General features: G+C 41.7%; 1 protein-coding gene across 1 annotated transcript in view; it reads left to right on the top strand.

Moving 5' to 3' along the window:
• The window catches only part of LOC122792701 (germinal-center associated nuclear protein-like), a 1487771-nt gene that overhangs the window by 242696 nt on the left and 1219307 nt on the right, over positions 1-25768 (top strand). Inside the window, exons 5-6 of the mRNA XM_044060286.1 lie at positions 17383-17527; positions 23888-24084. Of these exons, the coding sequence (XP_043916221.1) occupies positions 17383-17527; positions 23888-24084 (342 nt within the window). The remainder of the gene's footprint in view (positions 1-17382; positions 17528-23887; positions 24085-25768) is intronic.

Genomic DNA, 25768 nt, shown 5'->3' with positions numbered 1-25768 from the left:
AGATCATGTAAAGGCAAAACTTCTGGATGCACCTTTGGAAAAGAAGCTTTTTGGTGCTAATGCTAAGGATGTGTTAAAGTCCATCGAGGAAAAAGCAAAATCAGTTCAGACGGTGAAAGATTTCCTCCAGGTTCAACCCCCCAGATTCAGTAGGAATTGGCCTTCAAAAAACTGGTCCTTTCCTAATCCTGAAAAATTTCAAAGGGGTAAAACAGACGTGGCGAGGAAGAGGACAATACAGAGGTCCTTACAGGGGATGACAATGGCAGCCAGCAAACCAAAGAAGTGACACAGGGGTTTCACCTGCCCCACAGCCACAATCTCAATGACCTTCCTCTACTTCCGCCTACCAGGGAACAAATAGAAGCTCCCTTGGAAATTATCTCTGTTTGCAGACAATTGGCACAGACTGACAAAGGACAAATGGATTTTGGACATTATAGACCGAGGTTACAGGTTCCATTTTCATAACTTACCAAGAAAACAAGGCATGCCAAACCTACCACAAAACCAGAGGGCAGAGGCTATCAAGCAAATCTCTCTGCTGACTCGGATGAAAGCAATAGAAAGAGTTCCACAACAAGAATAAGGCCAGGGGTTTTACTCCAGACTGTTCCTTGTTCCAAGAAAAGAATCTCAATGGAGACCAATACTGGATTTGTCCGCATTAAACACCTTTCTCATAGTACCAAAGTTCAAAATGCTGACTCTACAGCAACTCCTTCCCATGCTGGGCAAGGGGTCTTGGCTGATTACTCTGGACCTCAAGGAGGCATACCTGCATGTCCCTATCAGACACAGCTGCAGAAGATCCCTCAGATTTCTTGAAGGGCCAGAGCATTATCAATTCTCAGCATTGCCATTTGGCTTATCTACTGCGCCCAGAGTATTCACAAAATGCCTGGCTTCAGTAATTGCTCATTGCAGGCTCCAGGGGATCCAAATTTACCCGTACCTGGACGACAGCCTCATACAAGCGGACGACAAATTGATGTTGACAAAAAACTTGGACTATGTCATACGATTACTTCAAGCTCTGGGATACACAGTCAACTTCCAAAAGTCAAGACTTCAGCCATCCCAGCAAATAATCTTCTTAGGAGCCAAATTAGACACAGCCTCTCAAATGGCTTACCTAACAGAAGACAAGCAAGAGAAGTTAACTCATTATTTCAAAGGTTTGGCAAGACTACACATGAGAAAGCTTCAATGGTACCTAAAAAGCCTATGGTCTCAACACAGCAACAACTTAGAGACAACCATACCGCTCATTCCATGCCTACAAAAGGAATTCCTATGGTGGGTCTCGGTAAGCCAGGCAAACACAGGTATGTCATTCAAAAAACCACAGATAACACAGACCATGACCACAGACGCCTCAGACCTTGGATGGGGGGCGCACATGGAAGGCAGGTGTATACAAGGACAATGGTCTCCAAAGGAAACACATCTGCACATAAACCAAAAGGAAATGCTGGCAGTAATGCATGCCATCGAGGCCTTTCAACACCAACTTCAGCAAGGCCATTTACTGATACGGACAGACAACACCACTGTGATGTGGTATATAAACAAGCAAGGGGGCACCCATTCTTACCCCCTTTGCAGACTGACAATGCATCTTTCGGAAAAATCACTGAGCCTAAACATTCAGTTACAATCCCAGTTTGTTCCAGGCAAAGACAATGTGCTGGCGGACAGCCTAAGCAGGAATTTCACAGATCCACACAAGTGGAGGTTACATCCGAAGATCTTCACACAGCTCACTTCGACATGGGGCAGGCCAGAAGTAGACCTGTTTGCCTCTCACCTCAACCATCATCTACAAAAATTCTGCTCAAGGGCATACCATCCACAAACTTGGAAAATAGATGCTCTCTCATGCAACTGGAACCTCCTAAAATCTACGCATTCCCACCTCTGCCATTGATGACCTCAGTATTACTAAAGATCAAAGCAGAGAGACCCAAGGGGATCCTAATAGCTCCAGACTGGCCAAGACAACACTGGTATCCACTACTACGGAGCATATGTCACACCAAGAAGTGGGCCCTTCCCCAATGGCCTCTACTTTTCACTCAACACAACTTCAAAACGGTGCATCCAAACCTTCAGACACTGCAGCTAACAGCCTGGGAGATCCCATAAATAACCTCAACCTGTCTCTCCAAGGAAGTTCAGCGGATACTAACAGAGGCTCGCAGACCATCCACCAGAAAGGTTTACTTAGCAAAATGGAAGAGATTCAGCATTTGGAATACCAGCAAGGGACATGATGCATCATTACTGAACATCCCACTCATCCTGGAATATTTGGCAGATATGCTAAAGAATGGTCTCTCATATTCTTCCATAAAGATACATGCATCAACTATTTCAGCTAGATATAACACTGATCCACCTGTCTTTTCACATCCTTTGCTAAGGCAATTCCTCAGGGAAATCAAGAACATTAAGCCACCAAGAAAGGCCCCAGTGCCAGCCTGTGACCTCAATTTTGTCCTAGAAAAACTGACTCTACCTCCATTTGAGCCAGCAGCTACAGTTGACTTGCAATTTCTATCATGGAAGACAGCCTTCCTGTTGACAATTACCTCAGCAAGAAGGGTTTCGGAACTACAGGCCCTAATGGCAATACCACCGTTCATAATTTTCCACAAAGACAGGGTTTCATTAAGGACCAACCCTACTTTCATGCCAAAGGTGGTATCTAGAGTTTCTTTAAATCAAGCTATTCATCTACCTGCTTTCTTCCCCAATCCTGAGAATAAGGGGGAAAGACTGTTACATACCTTGGACATTCACAGACAACTTCGATACTACCTGGACAGAACCAAGACCAGTAGAAAGTCTGACCAACTTTTTGTAGCTTACGCCCCTGCAGTCCAAGGAAAAGCAATTTCAAAACAGACTATTTCAAAATGGATTGGACATTGCATCAGATTCTGTTATTCCTTTCATGGAAAGACTGTTCCAGCCAATGTCAGACCACATTCCACCAGAGCTACAGCCACCTCTACAGCATTCTTAAGAGGGGTGCCTACAAAGGACATTCTAGAAGCTGCTACATGGAGCTCCGTGCATACATTCTCCAAACACTATAATCTCCCTCTATACTCCAGATCCAGAGCAGGCTTTGCTTCGGCAGTCCTGCAGGGTTTGATTGCCACACCATCTTTTTCCTAGAGCATTCCTCCTCCCCCAGCTAAGCTATGGTATTCTACCCATATGTTATGACTGCAGTTGCATTCTTGAAGGACATAGTACAGTTTTGTACCTACCATAAATGTAGATGCCCGATAGATATGCAGCTGCAGTCGGATTTTCCCTCCCTCCATACCCCTCTATGCCTAGGGTCCACTCCTATCCCTGTTTTTCTTAGCTGGGGATATCTGTTATGGTGTATCTGTTTATTGCTCATTTATTTGTCTGGAATCCTGTTTTTGTCTTCCAATTTGATTTCAGCCTTCCTTGGAGGGCACCTGGCATCTGGGGCAAGAAGCACTGAAGAAAATGGCGTCGGCTGATGCTTATGTACTCCAGCCACTCTGACGTCGGAGAGAAATGCGACATCAGCCGACGTCGGACCCAGACTTTGGAATCCGGCCGACTGAGGGCTGCCTGAGGCAGGACAACCCATATGTTATGACTGCAGTTGCATATCTATCGGACATCTACATTTATGGTAGGTACAAAACTGTACTTTCTCCATTTTAAGGAGTTCCTCGAGTGCGTACATTTTGAGTTTTAGACTTCTAGTATTGAGTAGCATTACCCTCAGTTTTTGCTTGCTTGTTCCTGTTACGATGGTGAATTTGTCATTTGAACTTTGCCTAAAAAAGGCAGTATAGGGGTGGCAAGAGCCTTAGCCAGTATCTGGAATCCCAGGGGCGACAGGTTCAGGCCATCTCTGGCAAAGCATCGTGGTCTGTCGACCATGTCATCCCAGGCAAAGAGATACTAGATCCCCTTAGAATGACACCAGAAACTTAGCCAATTGTTGAAGTCAATCATTTTGTGCTTGTACTGCGGTATCATCCTGGGCAATGGCAGGATGCTACTCAGGGCTAGGGTAGTACCTGCCCGAGCTAAAAGATCGGAGAGCTCTTCCATGTCTCTCTTCATGTAGTCCAGGCAGCTACGTATCAGGTCGTTCACACCAACATGGACAATGACATAGTCATATTTGTACTTGTTGTGGAGTGTCCTGAGTGTGTGGGTTATGTGGCGGATCCTGGGACCTGACAGGCAGCTTGACAGTAACCTTCTCCTTGTTTAGCCTGGTGAGTGGGACATCAGTGTGCCTGACTATAGAGTCACCTATGACTAGTGTGTTGGGTGCATTGATTTGCCTTATGGGCTGTGGTTTATTGGCCCACATAGTCTGTGGGCTATGTGTCATTTGGTTTGTGTTGGGCGGGGTGGAGGTTGCTTGCATTTCTTTGGAGGTCTCTGTTGCTTGAGCAGATTATTATTGAATGCCTCTGCGAATGTTTTTGTGTTTCTATGTGTGGATTTTGGTGGTGTAGATTTACTGTGACTATGTGATGCAAGTGTTTACATTCTCCTCTTGACTGTCAAATGCAGTCTTGGTTGGAGAGAGCTTTGCCTCCAGTTTGGCTAGTTAAGTGCATCTGTCACAGGTTGTGGTGCTGGGTGGTAAGAAGAGAGGGTTGTCTGTGTACATGAGGCATTTGCTACAGTGCCTCAAGATGCCCAGATTCATCAGATAGACAGGAGAGAACACTGCCCTTGGACATGCCTGAATAAAAAACTAGTTTTCTCTAGACAAGTGAGGGAAGTGAGTATAAGAGCTGTTTTTCTCTAAGCAAGTCAGGAAAGTAAGTACAAAAACTGTTTTCCTCTAGGTAAAGAGGAAGGTTGAGTGCTGTAGTAATTTGTAGCTTATTTAGTGCTAACAACAAGTTCTGAAGAAGTGCTGAGCACGAATAAGCAAATTCAAGTGCTAAAACTAAGAATCTGTACCTGGATCTTGTGGTAGATGGCTACCTGGTGCTTACCACTCCCGTTGATAAGCTAGAAAGCTTCCCTCCAACACAGAAAGGCTTGGTTGGGGGGGGGGACTCAGACGCTTACAGATAGTCCTGGATACAGCAAATCTGTATCTGGACTAGACTAGTTACAGGAAAAGCAGGAAACAAGCTTAGAATATTTATTTATTTATTTATTTATTTTTGGAAATGGAGAATGGAGAAACCTAGGATAATTCAAAATTAAGGCCTAGGTGACTTGCCCTTTACAAATGCTCTCTCTGTATTAAAATAGCTAATGACACTAGACTGGAATAGAGTTGGGATAGAGCTGTACAGATGGGACTGGTAGGAGTGTCTGAAGTCAAAATATGGTCTCACTGTACTTGGTTGAGTGAGCAAATGAGATAGACCCAGGAGGAGTGTACAAACACAAATTTACACAAGGGGCGGGCAATTCCAAAGCCACCAAGATAGGTATGTAGCAGAAGCCAAACAACTCAGAAATTGAACAGTAACTGAACAGTAATAAATTCAAAGATATGTGACTAACATTTATAAATATACAGAAACCCTCTATGCTAAGAGTTTAGCACTGAATATTAATGAAGTGAAACACAATAGCCCCCACTAACTGCAGAGACAGAGAGAGACCACGGTATTCTGTGACACGATTAAATAGAAAAATAAATAACTACAGAGAGACACAGACCAATGAAACGATTAAATACACAGAAAAATAAAATAAAATGTAGTACAATCTTTAACACTGCAAGTTTGTACTTAACTCAGCTAGTAATGCAGTTGTTTCTAGGTATGCAGCAGATGCCAAACAACTCAGAAATTGAGCAGTAATCTCAATCTATACATTTCCTCCTCTACCTCTTCTGACCAGAGTATTGCTTAAAATAATGGAGGAAAGACCAAGGGCAATCCTGATTGCCCCTGACTGGCCACGCCAACACTGGTACCCACTACTGAGTAGTCTGTCCCCATTGCCTCCATGGCACCTACCCCAGATTTCAACTTTTCTGACTCAGCAGGAGGGAGAGTTCTTGCATCCACAGTTGCAGACACTGAACCTAACAGCCTGGCTTATTCCTTGACTTCTCCTCCAGTGGCCACCCTAATAGAACAAGTCCTGGGTGTCATACATGAAGCCAAACAACCCGTTACTAGAAAATCCTATGCTGACATGTAGAAAAGGTATTGTTCCTGGGTCCAGATTAAAGGAGCTGACCCAGCACAGCCCTCCTTACCTTTCATCCTGGATTGCCTAGCAGAACTACTCCACAGGAGCCTATCCTTCTCTTCCATTAAAATCCATGCCTCTGCCATCTCTGCACATTACAGCATTGAGCCACCTCTTTTCTCACACACTCTCATCAAACAATTCCTGAGTGGGGCTAACATCCTAAGGCCACCAAGGAGAGCCCCTACTCCTGCTTGGGACCTTAACTTTGTGTTGGAAAAGCTCACTCTCCCCCTCCCCCCCCTTGAGCCTACAGCTTCAGCAGAGTTAAATTTCCTCTGTTGGAAAACAGTCTTGCTTCCGGCCATCTCTTAGCTAGAAGAGTGTCTGAGTTACAAGCACTTATTGCTGTGGAGCCTTTCATCATTTTTCATGCTGACAGGGTCTCCCTTAGGACTAACCCAACTTTCATGCCTAAGGTGGTGTCCAGTGTGGCTCTTAACCAATCTATTCATTTGCCCACCTTTTTCCCTAAACCTCAAAATAAGGGGGAAATGATCCTGCACTCTTTAGATGTGCACAGACAGCTCAGATTCTTCATGTGTAGGACTAAGCTCTTTAGGAAATCTGACCAGTTACTAGTCAGCTTTGCACCAGGGGCAGATGGCAAAGCCATATCAAAACAAACCTTCTCCAAATGGATAGCAAACTGCATCCATTTCTGTTGCAAACACCATGGGAAACCACCCCCACTGGAGGCCACATCATAGTCAACTAGGTCAACTTCAACCTCTGCAGCCTTTCTCAGAGGGGTCCCTACCAGGGACATCCTGGAAGCTGCAACATGGAGTTCTGTTCATACCTTCACCAAGCATTACCACCCACTATCTTTTCAAAATGTAGGGCAGGCTTTGCAGCCGCAGTCATTCAGGGCATTCTAGCCAGCCCCAACTCTTCTTGACTGCCTCCACCCAATCCTCAGCTTTGGGAATCAACCCAAGTGTGATGACTGCAACAGTGAAACATGAAAAACATAGTACAGTTGTGTACATGTAACATAAATGGAAATGTTTGAGTGTATTCACTGTTGCAGTCCTTGTTTCCCACCCTCTCTCCCCCTTGTCTCTTTCTCTCTCTCTCTCTCTCTTCCTCACCCTTACAGGGCTGTTGGTTTTTACTTTCTACTGGTGGTGGTATTCCACCATAACTTAGCTCCCTTTTGCGAGCTCCTGACATTTGGGGCAAGAAAAACTGATGTAATGATGTTGGGCTGCCTGTTTTTATACCTCTGACTACCTGACGTCAGTCCTGGAGCTACAGCAGCTGACACAGAAATAGTAAGCCTCTGGTATTTGGGCTGACTGAGGGCTACCCCTGGCAGGATAACCCAAGTGTGATGACTGCAACAGTGAATACACTCGAACATCTACATTTATGGTAAGTGTACACAACTGTACTTAGTGCCACCCTTAGCAGCAACAACTGCATTCAAGCATTTGAGATAATTGACAATGAGTCTCTCACATCGCTGTTGAGGAATTTTGGCCAACTATTCTTTGCAGAATTGTTTTAATTCAGCCATATTGGAGGGTTTCCGAGCATGAACTGGCTTTTTAAGGTCATACAATAACATCTCAATTGGATTCAAGTCCGGCCTTAGACTAGGTCACTCCAAAACCTTCATTTTGTTTTCTTTTTAAGCCATTCAGAGGTGGACTTGCTGGTGTTGTTTTGGATCATTGTCCTGCTGCAGAACCCAAGTGCACTTCAGCTTGAGGTCACGAACTGATGGCCGGATATTCTCCTTCAGGATTTTTTGGTGGAGAGCCGAATTCATGGTTCCATCAATCACAGCAAGTCGTCCAAGTCCAGAAGCAGCAAAGCAGCCCCAGACCATCACACTACCACCACCATGTTTGACTGTCGGCATAATGATCTTTTTCTGAAATGCTGTGGTACTTTTACACCAGATGTAATGGGGGAAACATCCCCAAAAAGTTCAACTTTTGTTTCGTCAGTCCACAGAATATTTTCCCAAAAGTCTTGGGGATCATCAAGATTTTTTTTGGCAAAAGTGAGACGAGCCTTTAAGTTCTTTTTGGTTAGCAGTGGTTTTCGCCTTGGAACTCAGCCATGCATGCCATTTTAGCCCAGTCTTTCTTATGGTTGAGTCATGAACACTGACCTTAACAGAGACAAGTAAGGCCTGCAGTTCTTTAGATGTTGTTCTGGATTATTTTGTTCTAGGTTATTTTGTGACCTCTTGGTTGAGTTGTCGCTGCGCTCTTGGGGTAATTTTTGTAGGCCGGCTACTCCTGGGAAGGTTCACCACTTTTCCATGTTTTCTCCATTTGTGAATAAATGGCTCTCACTGTGGTTCATTGAGTCCCAAAACTTTAGAAATGTATTTGTAACCTTTTCCAGACTCATAGATGTCAGTTAATTTGTTTCTCATCTGTTGCGGAATTTCTTTAGATTGCGGCATGATGTCTTCCTTTTTTGGATCTTTTGGCCTACTTCACTTTGTCTGACAGGTTCTATTTAAGTGAACTCGTGATTCAACAGGTCTGGCAGTAATCAGGCCTGGGTGTGGCTAGTGAAATTGAGCTCAGCTTTCCCAAAAATATGATTAATGGCCGATGTTCTTCGTCTCACATTGCTGCAGTCATAACCTGTGGGTAGTCCGCTGTCCTCGGTCGGCCCGAATACCAAAGTGTTAGGCTGGCGTCGGTCATGGTCGCTCAGATCTGACATCAGTACGCCGTGGTACTAAAGCGCATGACCGACGCCATATCCTCAGTCTTACTTGCCGCATGGTCCGAAGCAGAAGCAGCGTTTGCAAGTGCCGTTCGGCGTCCTGAAATTTTCGTATTCTGAGTTTCAGACCGAAGACCAAGTTGGGCTAAGTACCCCGTTGGGGAATATTTTTGTCTTTTCTTGCCTTAGTTAAATCCGGATGTCAGAAAAAGTTAATAATTGTATTTCTTGTGGGAAACGGATACCTCATAGGGATTACCACTCTCTCTGTATTCCTTGCTTGGGGCCTGAGCACGACGTAGTCGGGTGTCGCTTCTGCGCTAGATTTAATAAGCGCACCATTAAACGCAGGTTAGATTGTGCTAGACTTGTTTTCGGTAAGCGGTGTAACTACAACATGCCGTCGGATCCTCCGACGCCCGCTACCGCTAAGAAGCGAAAAGAAAAATCGTTAAAGTCCAAGCAGGATGAGTCGTCCGTTGTGGACGCCGGTTCTTTGGAAACTACGGTGGAATCTGTGGATCCAGTCGAGGTTTCAGCTGAATCTCAGGGGGAGCCTTTAATCTTACAGGAAGTGGCCTCTCAGGAGTTAGGTCAGGCCGAGGGTGCCTCTCAAGTCTCTGTAGTCCCTTCTTTACATAAGGTTGTTAGGCCTTCTACTTCTGTCACTAAAGCACCTTCTAAAGCCAGGCCTGGTCTTTCTGGCACAGGGGTCAGCCCTAGTTCTGCAGGTTCTGTTCCCAAAAAACATATGCTGAAAATGGCAGAGGATTTGATTACTTTAATCAGAGGTTCTATGCCCCCTCCGGATAAGAGGCCTAGGGTGGAGCCAGAGGTGGAAGGATTGGAGCATTCCTCAGATTACTCTGAGTCTTCAGCTGAGGACATTCAGGATTTTCCTCCTTATTCTGATTCGGATGCAGAGGATTCCTGTCCTTCTGCTTCCCCTCCAGAGGATTTTTCCTTTTCTGAAACCCTGCATTCCATGAGGGAGCATTTTAAGTGGGAAGGTCAGGATTTCTCAGATTCTCGAAAGAGGCTTAGGGAATTTTTGTTTTACCACAGCATAGGCCCTTGGCTATTCCCCCCTGTTTTGGATGTTGTTCAGGATGTTTTTTCTGAGGCTTCCCTTAATCCTGATTCTTTACCTCCTGCCCCTGTCAAGCCAGACAGGTATTAGAGTGCCAGAGGCTCATAAATATTTGTATAAGAGTCCTAGAGCTGACCCGGAAACTATTAGCCAGGGACCTAAGGGTGTCAGGGCTTCTGTTGTAAAGAATCCAGTTCCTCTGGATAAAGATTCTAGAGCTTTGGTTAGGTGGGGTAAAAAAGTGTATACCTCCTCCACTCTAGCGATGAGGGCTTTAAATTGCCAGTTTCATATGCTGAAGTACCAGAATTTTCTCTTAAGTCAGTTGAAATCTAAGGTAGATGCTTTAGCTGAGGGTATAGAGTGTAAGGAATTGCAGGATTTAGTTCATGCCTCTGATCAGGTAGGTAAGCATTCTTTGCAGTGTGGCTTTGATGCTCTTCAGGCTTCTTCCAGGGTGGCTGCCACTGGTTCAGTTATTCATAGGCACGCCTGGCTTAAGGATCCGAATTTGTCAGAGCATGTTAAAGCTCGAATTTTGGATGCTCCCCTTCAATCTGAAGTTCTGTTTGGTTCTCCTGTGGAGTCAGTTTTGAAGAAAATGGAAGACAAAGCTAAGTCCATGCAGACAGTTAAGGAATTTTTACAGGTGCAGCCCCCTAAGTTTAGCAGAAATTGGCCTGCAAAGGGATGGGCTTATCCTTCTTCTGATTTACAGTCTAGGGGCAGATCTAGACGTGGTAGGGGCAGAGCTCATGCTCAGGGTTCTTTCAGACCTAGGACGTGGAGTTCCCCTGCACAATCTTCCGGTGATTGCAGGGGTCAGCCTTTTCGTAAACAGACCCAATGACCTGTATCTCCAGCTGCCAGATCCCTCCTGTCTGGCAGCTTCTCTAGGAGGAAAGTTGGCACTTTTCAAGCAAAATTGGCTTTTAGTCACCCAGGACAAATGGGTGTTGGACATTATAGATCGAGGCTACAAGTTTTATTTTCACACCTTGCCTCCTTTCAAAGGCATGCCAGACGTTCCTCCTCAGCAAAAGCTGGAGGCTCACAAGCAGATTTCTTTACTTTTAAAAATGGGGGTTATTCAGGGAGTCCCTCCGTCAGAAGTAGGCCTAGGATTTTATTCTCGCCTGTTCCTTGTGCCAAAGAAAGGAAACACTTGGAGGCCAGTTCTGGATTTGTCAATTCTCAACACATACCTAGACATTCCAAAATTCAAGATGTTAACTTTGCAGCAACTTCTGCCTCTGCTAGGCAAAGATCACTGGATGGTAACTCTGGATCTCAAAGAGGCTTATCTTCACATTCCTATTAGGCCCAGTTGCAGGAGGTTCCTGCGTTTTCGGGCTGGTACTTTTCATTATCAGTTTTCTGCATTGCCCTTTGGCTTATCTACTGCGCCCAGGGTGTTCACAAAGGTCCTGGCTCCTGTGATAGCCTTCTTAAGACTAAGAGGAATACAAATTTATCCTTATCTGGACGATTGCCTGATTCTTGCTCAAGACAAAGTCAAGTTACTTCAGCATCTACAGTATGTAATGGCAGTGTTAAGGTGCCTAAGGTATTCTGTGAATGAAACAAAGTCCAGTCTAGTACCCTCACAGGACATGTGCTTTCTGGGTGTGAGACTGAATACAGCCTCTCAGATGGCTTTTCTGACCCCGGACAAACAAAGAAATCTTCCCCTTTACTTCCAGCAATTATCCCTACTGTCCAGGCTGACTGCAAGGACAGTTCTTCAAGCCTTTGGGGTTCATGGCATCTTGTATTCTGGTACTTCCCAATGCCAAACTACATATGAGGAAGCTACAATGGTATCTCAAAAGTGTATGGACTCAACACTGCCACGATTTGGACACTGGCATTCAGATAATACCTTACATCCAAAGGGAATTTTTGTGGTGGGCTCAGGAATGTCACCTAAACAAGGGACTCTGTGACCCGACCAGAGGCGAGTCAGATCTTAACGACAGATGCCTCAGACATGGCTTGGGGAGCACACTTCAATGGGAAATGGATTCAAGACACGTGGCCTCCCAGACTACAGCATTTGCATATCAACATGAAGGAGATGTTAGCAGTCCAATTTGCACTGATGGCTTTCAAGGATCTACTTCAACCAGGACAGGTGTTGATTCAAACAGACAACACGACAGTCATGTGGTACATCAACAAGCAAGGGGGAACCCATTCGTACCTTCTTTGCAGACAAGCTATGATTTTGTGGGAGACTGCTCTGAGTTTGCACCTCACTCTTCAAGCAAGGTTTCTGCCAGGAGCACAGAACTCCTTAGCAGATGTTTTGAGTAGACAGATGGTGGATCCCCACGAGTGGAAATTGGATCCTCATGTATTTCAACAGTTGACAGTGGCTTGGGGAACTCCAGACATAGATCTGTTCGCTTCTCCACTAAATTTCCACCTGCCAAAATTTTGCACAAAGATGTTTCACCCAAAAGCTTGGAAAGTGGATGCTCTATCTTTCAGTTGGAACAACCTTCACGTCTATGCCTTTCCTCCTCTGCCTCTCCTTCCCAAGGTGCTCTTGAAGGTCAGACAGGACAAGCCTTGCATGATTCTAATAGCTCCAGATTGGCCACGTCAGCACTGGTACCCTCTGCTGAGGAGTTTAGTACAGGAGCCTCCTTGGCCTTTGCCATCAATTCCACACCTTTTGTCCCAGGCAAGCAATCATTTCCTCAATGTCAGGATACAGTCCCTGCATCTGACAGCCTGGCATATTCTGTTCTAGACCCTGGGGGGGTCACAGCTTCCTCAACAAGTTTTGAATGTCATTTTGGAAGACAGACGGCCTAGTACAAGGAAAGTTTATGCTGATAAATGGAGGAGATTTTTTCTTTGGAGCACAACAAAGAGCTTTGATGTTTCAGTGCCTAATTTGAGTGTTGCACTTCAGTATCTTACATAATTATTAGACAAGGGTTTGTCTTTCTCCTCTGTAAAAGTTCATGCTGCAGCCATTTCTGCTCACTATGACTGTGACCCACCATTATTCTCTCACCCTTTGTTTAAGCAATTTCTTAGAGTGGCAAAGAACATAAGACCCCCACGTAGAGCTCCTACTCCTTCCTGGGATCTCAATTTTGTGTTGGAAAAGCTTACTTTACCTCCTTTTGAACCTGCAGCTACATCTGAGTTGAAGTTTTTGTCTTGGAAGACTGCTTTTTTGTTGGCCATTACGTCTGCTAGGAGGGTATCTGAATTACAGGCTCTAATGGCAGTTGAACCCTTCCTGATTTTTCATAAGGATAGGGTATCCCTGCGTACTAACCCTACTTTTATGCCTAAAGTTGTTTCTAATGTGGCCTTAAACCAATCTATTCATTTGCCTACTTTTTATGCTGATCCCCAAAATAAAGGGGAAACATTTTTGCATTCTTTGGATATTCACAGGCAGTTACGTTATTATTTGAGCAGAACTAAGGGGTTCAGGCAGTCTCAACAGTTATTCATTTCTTTTGCCATGGGTTCACAAGGAAAACCTGTTTCAAAACAAACTATTTCTAAGTGGATTGGCCATTGTATTGCTTTTTGTTATTCTCATCATGGAAAGGATGTTCCGGCTGGAATCAAACCTCATTCCACTAGGGCGACTGCCACTTCAACTGCTTTTTTAAGGGGAGTAGCTACTAAGGATATTTTGGAGGCAGCTACTTGGAGTTCAGTGCACACTTTTTCTAAACATTGCCATCTCCCTCTTTATTCCAAATCCAGGGCTGGGTTTGCCACTGCAGTTTTACAGGGCATGTTAGCAGCTCCGAATGCTTTTTAATTTTGCCAACCTCCCTTACCTTTGCTTTGGGATTCTACCCACAGGTTATGACTGCAGCAATGTGAGACGAAGAACATAGTACAGTTTTGTACCTACCATAAATGTAGATGTTCGAGGATCCACATTGCTGCAGTCCAATTTTCCCTCCCTCCTTCCCCTCTGTAGTTTGGGGTTGCTGTGTTGCTTTTGGGGTAATTATTTTTTCTATATTGGTGATTGGGTATTTTTCTACTTTTGGCTATGGCCTTTCTTTTTTAGGCCTTCTGACATCTGGGGCAAGAAAGACTGAGGATATGGCGTCGGTCATGCGCCCACGGCGTACTGACGTCAGATCTGAGCGACCATGACCGACGCCAGCCTAACACTTTGGTATTCGGGCCAACCGAGGACAGCGGACTACCCACAGGTTATGACTGCAGCAATGTGGATCCTCGAACATCTACATTTATGGTAGGTACAAAACTGTACTTTACTTCATGAGCTAACAAGCGGAGCAATTACTTTTTCACATAGGGCCATGCAGTTTTGGATATTTTTTTTCTTAATAAATAAAATCATCACTTAAAAACTGCATTTTGTGTTTACTTGGGTTATCTTTGTCTAATATTTGTCTAATATTTAAATTTGTTTGATTTGAAACATTTAAGTGTGACAATCATGCAAAACAATAAGAAATCAGGAAGGGGGCAAATACTTTTTCATTGCACTGTAGCTCTTGCCTCTGTATATATATGTCCCTCATACAGTGGAGTAAATGGATTGAGCCCGATAAATGGATGGCTTGATGATAAGCAAGCATGGGGACAAGAGTGACCTATGAAGAAAAGAAAGCTTTTGATAATGTTGAACATAAACAATTGTGGAAGACTTTAGATTCACATGGAGTAGGAATGAAACAGATAAAGGTTTTTTTTTTCAAGATACAAGAATAAATGAGTCAAAAGATGTCAAGTGAATGATGAATGAAGTGTTACTTTGGTTGTGAATGCACTTGTTAATTGCTAATTGAGAAATTGTTCAAAGTTACAGTAAAGATTCAGGAATATGTAGAGTTACTCTTGATATTAAATTATGTATTTAGTTGTATTGGTAAACAAAGTTTAGGTAAAAGTAGAAGAGGAAGTTTGAATGTATGGTGGATTAAGGTAGGTACTAGGCTATCTGCCAAAGGCATTTATAAGCCTAGCCAGAATTTGTTGACTTTCGCCGCCCCCTTAGATTAGTTCCCTGTGATCAGAGAAGAGAGTAAATATTATAGAAATGTAATGATATTAGGAGGTGTATTTTATAACAGATGTTCTTTTTTTCTGTACTAGACTTGTGGAGAAAGATGTGATATTATGAGGATATGTTGCCGGAAATTAAAATAGCAGTGAGTGCACAGAAAATATTTTTATTTTTATTTTACATTTGTTGACCGGGAGGATCCGACTGGATACATGTCCATTTTCAGCGGAGGCCCGGGGAGAAAAGCTCCAAACATAGGTAACAAAAAAACAATTTGAATAACAGTGAAGTATATTTTACATTCAAAGTTAGAACATATGTTGTTCTTTATAATTTATCTAAAAAGGGAGAGGATTTAGGATAGTAAGGAGAAGTAGGAGAGTCATGTGTGATGACTGTTAGTCTAGCCGAAGGTTAACTATCCCGGATTTAGGCAGTGACAATTTCGCATTGAACCCAGATGTGTTTTTAGTTGAATTTAGGAAAAAATGTGCATTTAATACAGTCAGCACTGCTGGGAAAAGTAGCTTATATAGCAAGTTTTTTTATATATCCAGTAGTTCAGGAAAATAATTATTGGGGATGATGTATGGGAATCAACTTTCAACAGTAACAGTGATAGCTGTATAATATGCTCTCAGAATTTTTCTTATGCATATTTAATTAATATCAAGACGGTTACAAATGTATTCTCTTTTAAGATCTTGTGGCTGGTATGTGTATATTATTTATTATTTGAAGAATGGATAGTATTTGATACTATTTAGCACTGTAGGTTGTCAAGCTGCTGGTATTCACTTACAGCTGGCCAGACCACTCCAATCAGTAATGTTTTACATTTTATTATTATTTTAGTTGACTATAGATCAAAAGTGGCAGTGGTAATGGGTGTGTTGTTCCCAGACCATATCTAGAGTGGTACCAGTACTACCTTGTTTGAGTGAGAGCTTTGGGGAACTGGAGAATTCTGCCAGCCTTCCCTGGGAAGTGTGTCTGTTTGCATGTGTCTGCCTGCATGTGCGTCTGTCTGTGTGTAGATTAATTGCATGATGGAGGGTTTCCTGTACACACCTACATTCATAAAGAAAGCAGAGAGAAAGGGGTCCATGGTGCTAGGCCAAAGGCTTAGCTTGGTAAGTGGTCAATATGTAATCCTAACCTGGTTGTGAATGTTAAAGCTCATAGCCAGGACAGACGTGCATATTCCATGCATACATTTGAGGCCAGATGGCATTTGGTGACATGGTCAGTGAATCAGATTTGTGTGCACTTTACCCTGTTGAGCATCAGAGGTGTTAATCGAGAGACCTTATTTTCTGTGTTTATTATACCTATTTGGAGCAGTGAAGCAGATTTCTGGACCATAGGCCCTATCCCTCACGTATTTGGAATATTTGGTTGGCTTTGGTGGGAATCAAACCCCATGAGTGCCAGCTTAGGTACCACAGTTAGTTGGCAGCGTCAGTACCAAGCCAGTTGCCACACCTTCATCTGTGATCCTTAACACGGACCAAATGTTTTCTTCTTGCTGATATATTCTTACCTGACCCAGAAGTAGTTATTTTCAACTAGGTGTAGGGCTTCGTCAGCTGTTGTGTGAAACCTATTAAAACATGCATCTTGTTTTGTGTTATGGGTTTCCTTTTAGTTTTCCCTTTGGGTGTGTGTATGATGTATGTATATAATGTGTGTGTGTTTGTGTATCTTTATATATATTATGTATATGGATATCTATCTATCTATATATAATATATATACGTGTGTGTGTGTGTGTGTGTGTATGTGTGTATGTATATATATATATATATATATATATATAAATAGATATGTATATATATATAATTATATATATATATATAAATATATATATAATTATATATATATATATATATATATATATATGTATACACACACACACACACACACACACACACACACACACACACACACACACTTGCATACATGTATTTATCTAGAAAAATCATCCTTGTGTTTTGTAACCGCACTACTGCATTGGCTATGGAAAAGCTGTGTAGTTCAGCCACAAAATCTTTGTCATGAGAATAGGGTCCACTGTGATAGTGTGGGAAACATCAGAATATTCCCTTAGCTGCTTAGTATTTTTGTGTTTCCCATGAGCAATAGAAATTAACATTATAGGAATGCATGCTGATACAAAAGTGGTGTGTTTCAGCACTATATTCACTTGTTTGAGTGAAACGTGTTTTGCGTGTTGCTTGTGTGTGAAGATCTGCATCCTTTTGGGAGGTGGTAGATTCTTTTTCTGTTGTATGGTAAACTGAAGCTCTGTGTCCATGTCTTGCAGGCCCTGGAAAAAAAGAGCATCCTGAAAAGGAAGCAGAAAATTTAGAGAGGCTCAACAATGAAGAAAATTTCCAGCTGTCTCCTGTCCGCAAACTTTTAACAAGATCTCCTGCTGTTGGCAGTGGTACCACCTCTAAGAGCAAAGAGTAAGTTCATGGAGTATGCCACTGTACATAGAATGTTTTTCAGAATTCTTTATTCAGAGTTTCAACTGTCTGCAGAGCTGTGAACCGAGTACTTCCTGTGTTTAGGCACATGAGCTTTAAAAAAAAAAAAAGAGAGAGAGAGGTTACAGATTCTTTGCGTTTTGCTTCTGATTTTTGTCAAGCAATGTGAAGTTTGATTTTACATGGAAATGGTGTGAGTGAGCCCTTCTAAGCTGACTGCAAAATGAAAAATGCTGTGATGGTAGAAGTGGTCAGATAAAGGAGTAAGTATGCATGACATAGGGCCTGTAAAAACATGAATAAGAGCTCATTGCTAGTGAAGGTGCCCATATCCTTAATAAGTTCAGTTTGAGGGGGGTGTTTGCTATGTGTAGATGCTAGGATGTGCATGTTTACCAAATGACACAGTACTACCCTTTTCTTGCATTAAGCTTTAGGCTCTTGTTCTGGAACCATGTTTTTGCACTTGAAAGATCTTATTGAAGAATTTTGGTGTTTTGTGAAGAGTGTATGATAGCTGCAAAAAGTGGGCTTGGCTCAGAGCACTTTGGGACCCCAGTGGAAAAAGTATTTTGGTAGAGCGAGAGAGAGAGATCTCCAATCTTGACTTGATGGGTTCTGACTGTGATCAGTTTTCTGTCCAGTGGGTGACATGCAGATTTACATTTAACTTAGTTAATTTGTCTGTTATACTATTGTGTGATTTATACTATCAAAGGCCTTTGTCAGATCATGGCATGTTGTATGTACCGTTTTGCCCTTCTCCAAGGCTTTAATAAAAAGAAGTTCACTAGGTTAAGTAGACACAGATCAACCCCTTCACAAGCCCTGGTCTCTATATTACCAAATAGAAAAACCCTTTACGCGAATACCTAAACGTCGACACCTATAACGGGATCCCGAACGCACTAAACAGCGAAAAATAAATTAACGAACTGTTCTAGTCGGCCAATCCCACCACCCATTACATACTACCTACCCAAACAAAATAAATAAACCACATACATACTCTAACTAAACCCTACTTCTAACCTAAAGTAAAGCACCAAAACCCTACTTTTAACCCTACACTAAACCCCAAATACACAACTAACTATGCACTGTCCTTAACCCCTCCCTCAGCCTAAGGTCCGTAACTACCGCACATTTCCCATACAGACATACACCCAAAAAAAATAAATAATACACATACATACAGTTAAATAAATCTCTACTTCGAACACTACACTAAATCGTACATACATTACCTATCTATTCACTTACCTTAACCCACATCCTAACCCCACATCCTAACCCTAAAGTCCTATCTATCGCACACTTACCTTACGGAGCTATACCACAGATGGGACAACCATTACACTTCGACATTTCAATTTTTGCTATTTTGGACTTTCGGCGTTTCTGCCTTTTGCGCAATACATGTCGCTCTTTTCGTATTCACGATTACGGTCTTTCAGTCTGGTAATAGGAACCCACAAGCCCAGACTGGTTTGGGTCAAGTGATTTTAGACTGCCGGTATCTTAATTTAAGAGGTAAATAATGTGTTCCTTTGTCTTGCAGACAAGGCTAGTTAGCCTTTTTGGTCTATGTTGCCTGGTTCAGTAGTAAAGACAGTCTTGTGTAGAGGTATGACCACAGCTGTCCTCAATGTCTTTGGTACAGAACCATTTGAGAGGCTGATATTGAACTGATTTAGGAATGGGGCTATGAGATGGTGCTTATTACTAATAAGTAAACACCCTGGCACTTTGTTAAACCTCATAGAGTTTATGATTTTTGAATTCAAGAGATCATTTATAATTTGTTTTTCTTGGTCCTCACTGTACCTTGCCTTTTGACTTCGCTGAGACCCTGTCGGACTATTTGTTCTGGGGATACAGGAGCTCAACATTCCCAGGTGGAAAAATTCTGTGGCTCATTTATTCCAGACAATAAATCTTGATCAACTGTTCTATTTCCTGACAAGAATCATTTGTTAGGAGACGTGCCAGCTTGTTGGTCCAGAGAGGTGGAAGCACCTGCCCTCTTTGTGGCTCCTCCAAGCCAATTGTTATTTCCCTCTTCTGAAGGAAATTGTGCCTCCACAAATGGGGCTTCCATCTTCTGGTGCTCAGCGTCATGATATTGCGGCTATAGCTGGCTCAAAACACTACTGAGTCACATCTACTGCTTTTTCACCCTAGTGGTGTGGTGTGCCAGTGCCATCCACCTCACAGGATGGGTGAACTAACAACAGCTGCTCACTACCATCTTCTTCAGCCATCAGAGACACCCTTTAAAAGTTACTTGATGGTAGATAGTTGTGTACTTGCGGGAGATGTATTCGTCAATTGCAGGAAGCAAGATGGGGTGACAGTGGGAGAAATTAGAACTAAATTTGGCTTCTGAGTTATTTGCTATGTTATTAGGGTTTGAGTAGGTGATATTACTGTGAATCAGCTCACTGCAGTGTTAGACATTTTTGGTGAGGTCCTAATGTAGCTGAATAAGGTCAGTCTGTTTGTCCTTACTAGTTTTGGCAGTTTTCATTTCATTTTATTTACTTGTTTACTTAATGCCTCTTGTTTACTGGGAAAGTCCTACTGGGTACAAGTCACATTTTCAGCAGAAGGTTGAGGAGAGAAACTCCACATGAAATACAGTTTTACAATAAACAATAATAAAGATTAATAATTTTAAGCATTAATTTGCAGGTAGTATTGAGAGAAATAGTAAAGACATTTATCACATGCTTTAGAAGTTCTGTTGTTTTACAGAAGTCAGACATGTTGACGTGTAATACGTGGAGATATGAGAGCAGTGTATGCACATATGTTCAAGTATATGTATGTTGACATTAATGATGTAGGATGTCACTAGAGTAGGAACAGAAGATATAGGAGGAGGAAGGGTATAAGCAAAAATAATCAAGTAAAACACAAGTAGAAAAAGTTCTGATGGAGTGGTCGAGATAATAGTAGATAGATAAGATGATTAAGTGAGTAAAGTAGGGGGTATTAGTAGGGAGAAGATTACAGATGTAGGATAGTTGGAGGATAGTGGTCAGGATGAGAGAGAGACCGGGATAAGAAAGGTGAAAGTGCAAGGGAACTGATAGAGATGACAGTGGAAGAGAAACAGAATTTTTCTTGGTGGATTTTATTTTATTTTGAAGTTTTGTTTAATTCCTAATCCCTTGAGTTCAGGTTTGGAATGTGAGAGTTTTCATTTTTCCCCAAGGGTCAGGAATTGTTTTTGAAGTATAATTTGTTTATAGCTAGGGTTTACCATAGGGGTATATTTCTTGATCTGGTATTGTATTTGTAGTAGATTGGAGCCAGTGTCTTGAGGCAGGTATTGAGATTAGCATTTTGCAAATGCAGCCATTGTGGTTACCTATTCCACAAGGGGGAGATGTTTTTTTGAATCGCTTGAAGTAGCCAGCTAGTTCCAGTAAATTTGCTTTAGAGAATTCTTTGAAGATTGTGGGGATTTGAGGCATATTAGGTCAGGTCCCAATTATGAAGCCCCCCCCCCCAAGTCATGGTGAGACTTGATCAGTAATAGGGTAACCGTGTAGAGGATTTTGGTGTAGGTGTTGTAATGACTAAGTAAAGGGAATTTATACCCCCTGGTGGGGGGGGGGGCATGACCTGTTTGTATGAATTACCATTGTTAAAATTTAGGAAACATGCATGTGCTGTTTTTGTAGTTGTATTATCTGTGTGTGTTTGCCTGTTAATACAATACTGAGTCCTGTATATGAAATTTTCATCTGAGGGCTGTATGGTTTAGTCATGGACTTAAAGCTCACCATAAGAAGGCTTATTTGATTGTTTAGTACATGGAGAGCATGTTTGTGCGAAATGGTGTCAAGAGTGACAATATGCTGGGTATAGTCTACAATTTTTGAAGCAAGGTTAGTAAGTAGTTGCATCTCACTTGTATGGAATAATTTATAGGAAGAATCAAACAGTTTTCAGTGAGGATGAGGCAGTTCTTGCATTTTACTGTTGTCATGCTGGAAGTGGACAGTGAGGTAAACTGTGACTTCATGAAGTGAATTTGTAGGAATGGTCTACTAGAATACTTGGGTGAACAGTGTGTCAGAACACCAGAGTCACAATTACGGAAGTGCAGCATTAATAAATGCAAAAGTCAATAAAAGTCTTATAACAACTAAGCGATATGTGAATCTGTGATTACTGGCTTTGTTCAGTGCCACCACAACAGCTTAGTACAGTGATGAATCTATTGTTGGTCCACAGCTGTGAATGGATACAGGCTTAGACTGTCTGCAGAAGACAACAAATGGCTAGTGCAAAGGACAATAAAGGCAGTTATAATAAGTAATGTCTTCTAAATGGTGGTGAGTGTAAATTGACCTGGATGCCACAATGGCAGTTTTACAGATGATCGTCAGGGTTTGCCTTGTATTAGCTGTAGCCATTCTGAACATAAGTAATGGAAGAGATGATAAAAGGTCTACTTATAGAAGAGGGTCTCAGCACTGTGTGATATGGCTTTCTGCAAGTGTTCATAGTTGCATACATCTGCGCTCATGTGTCTGCTATTGTACCCAATCATCTGTGGAGTCCATTGGCATATGTTGGTATTTCCAGTTGGATACCGTTTTCCTTTTGGTATAGTTCTTAATAATAAGCAAGTGCCATAGGTGACAGTACTTCACAGGGTTTTATTATTTTCACAGATCCAGAGCGTGCAAACACTTGGAACTGTTGTAAATATTCCACAGTACACTGCTGAGAACTATTCTGCACATCCCAGGTGTAAAGCAGTTTAGTTCGGAGGTCAAGTCCAATTAGATATCTTCAGACATCCTTATGTAGTCACACTGCAATAGAGCAGAGTGACAGTGTTCACAGAAGTACTGAATTTAGACAGTAAACCAGAGCACACAGGCCAATCAAAAAACACACCTCCCTTGCATCTAGTAGCAAATTTCAGCCTAGATAGTACCTCCACCCAATTTCTTCAAGAGATAACTTGCTAAACCAGTTCTAAGTGCAGAAATCCACCACAGCATTAAAGGTATAGCAGAGTACCTAAAATCAGCACAAGAAACAAAGCATGTACTTGCAAGTGTAGTTGCGTTTGGTTCTAAATTCAAATTGATCATAAATATGTTGTGTGATTAGGTATCCTCTGGCATCCTCAAGTATTTACCCTTTGTTTATAACCTCCAAGATAACTAATTCAGCAAATTGTACAGACTGACAGGAATGCATATTTTAGAAGTAATATTTACAAAATAACTTCATATCTTGTTCTGTTTTGTAAAGCACATGTTTTTAATATAGAGGATTATGATTGGGTTGCCGGTTGTTAAGAACATGTTATGTGTTTGAGACATGGATGCCAAGACATTCATCTGTAGACCAAAGCTCAGGAAGTGAATCCGGACATCCATGTTGAGAACACACAATTTTTCATTATGATCAGAGATTCAATCATAATCCTTTCAGCAGCGTGGAGATTTATCTTCTCCATGTACAAGTAGTTGGTGAAAATTTAGATTTAAAAAAATGTGATGTTGTACCAACTTTGAAAGCTAGTAAAGTAGTGAGGAAGTGATGGAAGTCTTACCTATTCCGTATGTAAGGAAAGCAGCAGTAACCCAAGTACAGGGTGTAGTCTGGCAGACAACAGGCAGAAGTAGGAGTTGAAGCAAAGCTGCTTCATACCATGCTGCTACTGTTTTCTGGTAAGTGTTGTCTGCTTTTAGTACAGCCTCAATGTTAATGGTGCCTAGGGGGTGCTTAACAATTCTTTAATCGTTGTTGAGGTTGGATTTCACTCTGTGGTAGCACTTAACGAGGATATTGTTTTTTCATGACACACTGTGCACTACATCAAAGTTATGAATGGGCACGTAACTCTGGATTTATATATTGTTTAGAATGTATTTTAATGTGATCTCTAGAGTGCATGAATATTTGCATTTTCTTAATATTTTCCTTCATGGTAGGTTATAATTGAGGTTTGTGCTCTTTCTAGCTTGATTAGCATTCTGAGGTCAGCAACTAGTTGTGCTTTAGCCAAAATGGCAGATGTTTACATGCATTCTGTCTTGTCAAGTCAGCTGTGTATTAGTGTTCAAGCATAAACCCTCTGCTGTGAATTAAATGGTACATCGTAAAAATTCTTGATATACATTTATCATTTTTCCATATTATTTCTTTCATCAACAGGGCAGAGTTAATTGCTAGCTGTTGCAGCAGAAATTGTTTTATGTTCTCCAGGTTGAAACAGTTGTAATTGTTTTTTTGTGAATATTAGCTTGTCACACTATGTTTCTTTAATTTGGTTCTATAGTATTTTTGTTTTGTCTACTACAGGTCACTACTTACATCATCGGCTACAAAGATGCTACAGTTTGATGCAGAAACTGAGTCAAGCTTAGAGGGACAGGTCTCTGAGATTTCAACTTCCTTTTCTCTGCCGTCATCACTAAATAGCCTTGTGGGTGTAACAGCAGAATCCCCCTTTGAAAAGTATCGTGTTCTTGAACAGAGAGACAGGATTATGCGCCAAGGTAAAGTGTAATAGCCTCTGGCAGTATTTCTTGTATTATTACAAAATCTGAAATTAAGCTAAATTCAACATGATAGTAAATGTTTGCATTTGTGTATCAGTTGGTGAAAAAGGAACGTAATGAGTCACAGCTTAACTAACGTTTGAGGGGAGACAGTGGGGGGGGGCGGTGCTCATATAAACTAAAATTAGTGGCAACCTTTCTGGTTAATGCACTTTTTTTTTTTCTTACCACCTTTATTGAATTATGACTTAAGACAGCAACAAACATACATTTATGTAAAAGAAAAACCATGTTTACATGTTCACCTTTACTGACATTATACATGATCATCAATTCAACATTATATAAATTGATCAATTCCTGCCTTTCCTTTAGCCGCGCTCCTCCTCCAAAACACTGTTCTGCATGTTTTGTTCCCACAATTTCAATTTTTTTTTCTATGCAAATTGCTTGTACCCTTTACTAAAGATCCCACTTCCAGTTCTTTTATCACTGTTTTAATATTCCGGAGTTCAAATACAGGTGGTATAGACTTTGATTTCCATTTTCTAGTAATTGCTTTTTTTGGCAACCACTAGAATTAAACTTAACAAGGCCTTACTATATGTCTAGGCAAATCGTATCCTAGCTCAAAAAAGAAAAAAATAATAATTTCCTCAGTTACACCCATGTGCTTGCCCAATATTTCTGACGAGTACTCTGTAGGGATTGTTTAAAGTTGCCAACTCGTTACACTACAAAAACATATTTTCCCAGTTAACTCTCTTACTCATCATATCTCCATTTGCCATCTACCTCAGGAAATATTCTTTAGAGTCTGCTTGAGGTATAAAAATACCTATGCAAACACTTCCAGACAAAAATCTTAAATCTTCTAGACTTTGTTGCATATTTGGGAGCCATAAACATCCTCCCATTGTTTTCTTGTGAGTTGCTTATCCAGTTTCTCTTTCCAGTCTTTTTTAACCTCCTGTGATTCCTGTAGTTATCATGCATTATTTTGTATGCCCTATGAATTATCTCTTTAACAACAACTTCTGTTGTAGATTCAACTAAAACTCTACCAGAGCAAGGTCGTTCAATTAGGACTCCCTTATCCCTTTCTCTTTGCCTGTACTCTGTTATCAATCCCTGTCCAGGAGGGCAGTCTCTAGCCTGCTGTCCAAATAACTTCTTAACCTTTTCCCATTCTATTATCTTTCCCTGTCTAGGTATTTGCTCCCAATACCGTGGTTCCTTTGCCAGTTTACCCCAGGAAATTCCTGACCCCTTTTGCCTATTGTACCCCTAATTACACTCATCCTTATTGGCAAAATCTCTTTTCTCCATTCTCGTGTTGGCTTACTTTTTAGAATACATTCTGCTACTTTTAGTATAGTTAGGACTGTACATAGAGAGCCATGCGGTATAACCGAAGTAAATAGGCTATATTACTGTGCAGCTACATTAATAGATAAAATTCTACCAGAAGAACACAGGGTAGTAAGGGAAAGGAAGGGGAAAAATCGAATACCATCATGGAATAGCGTAAACTTTTTGGTTCCATAGTTACACTTACTTCCATTTTCCCTTTGTTCCTTAGTTTATCAGTCTATTTAGATTTATGTATTTTTTGTAACTATTGGATTTTGCACCATGTTTTGGGATGCCATACCTGTTGTATGCTTAGTCTGAAATTTGC

This window comes from Protopterus annectens, chromosome 2.part0 (genome assembly GCF_019279795.1).
Source record: "Protopterus annectens isolate FY-2018-M chromosome 2.part0, PAN1.0, whole genome shotgun sequence".
NCBI classification, from domain to species: domain Eukaryota; kingdom Metazoa; phylum Chordata; order Ceratodontiformes; family Protopteridae; genus Protopterus; species Protopterus annectens.
This window is presented reverse-complemented; position numbering and strand designations above follow the sequence as displayed.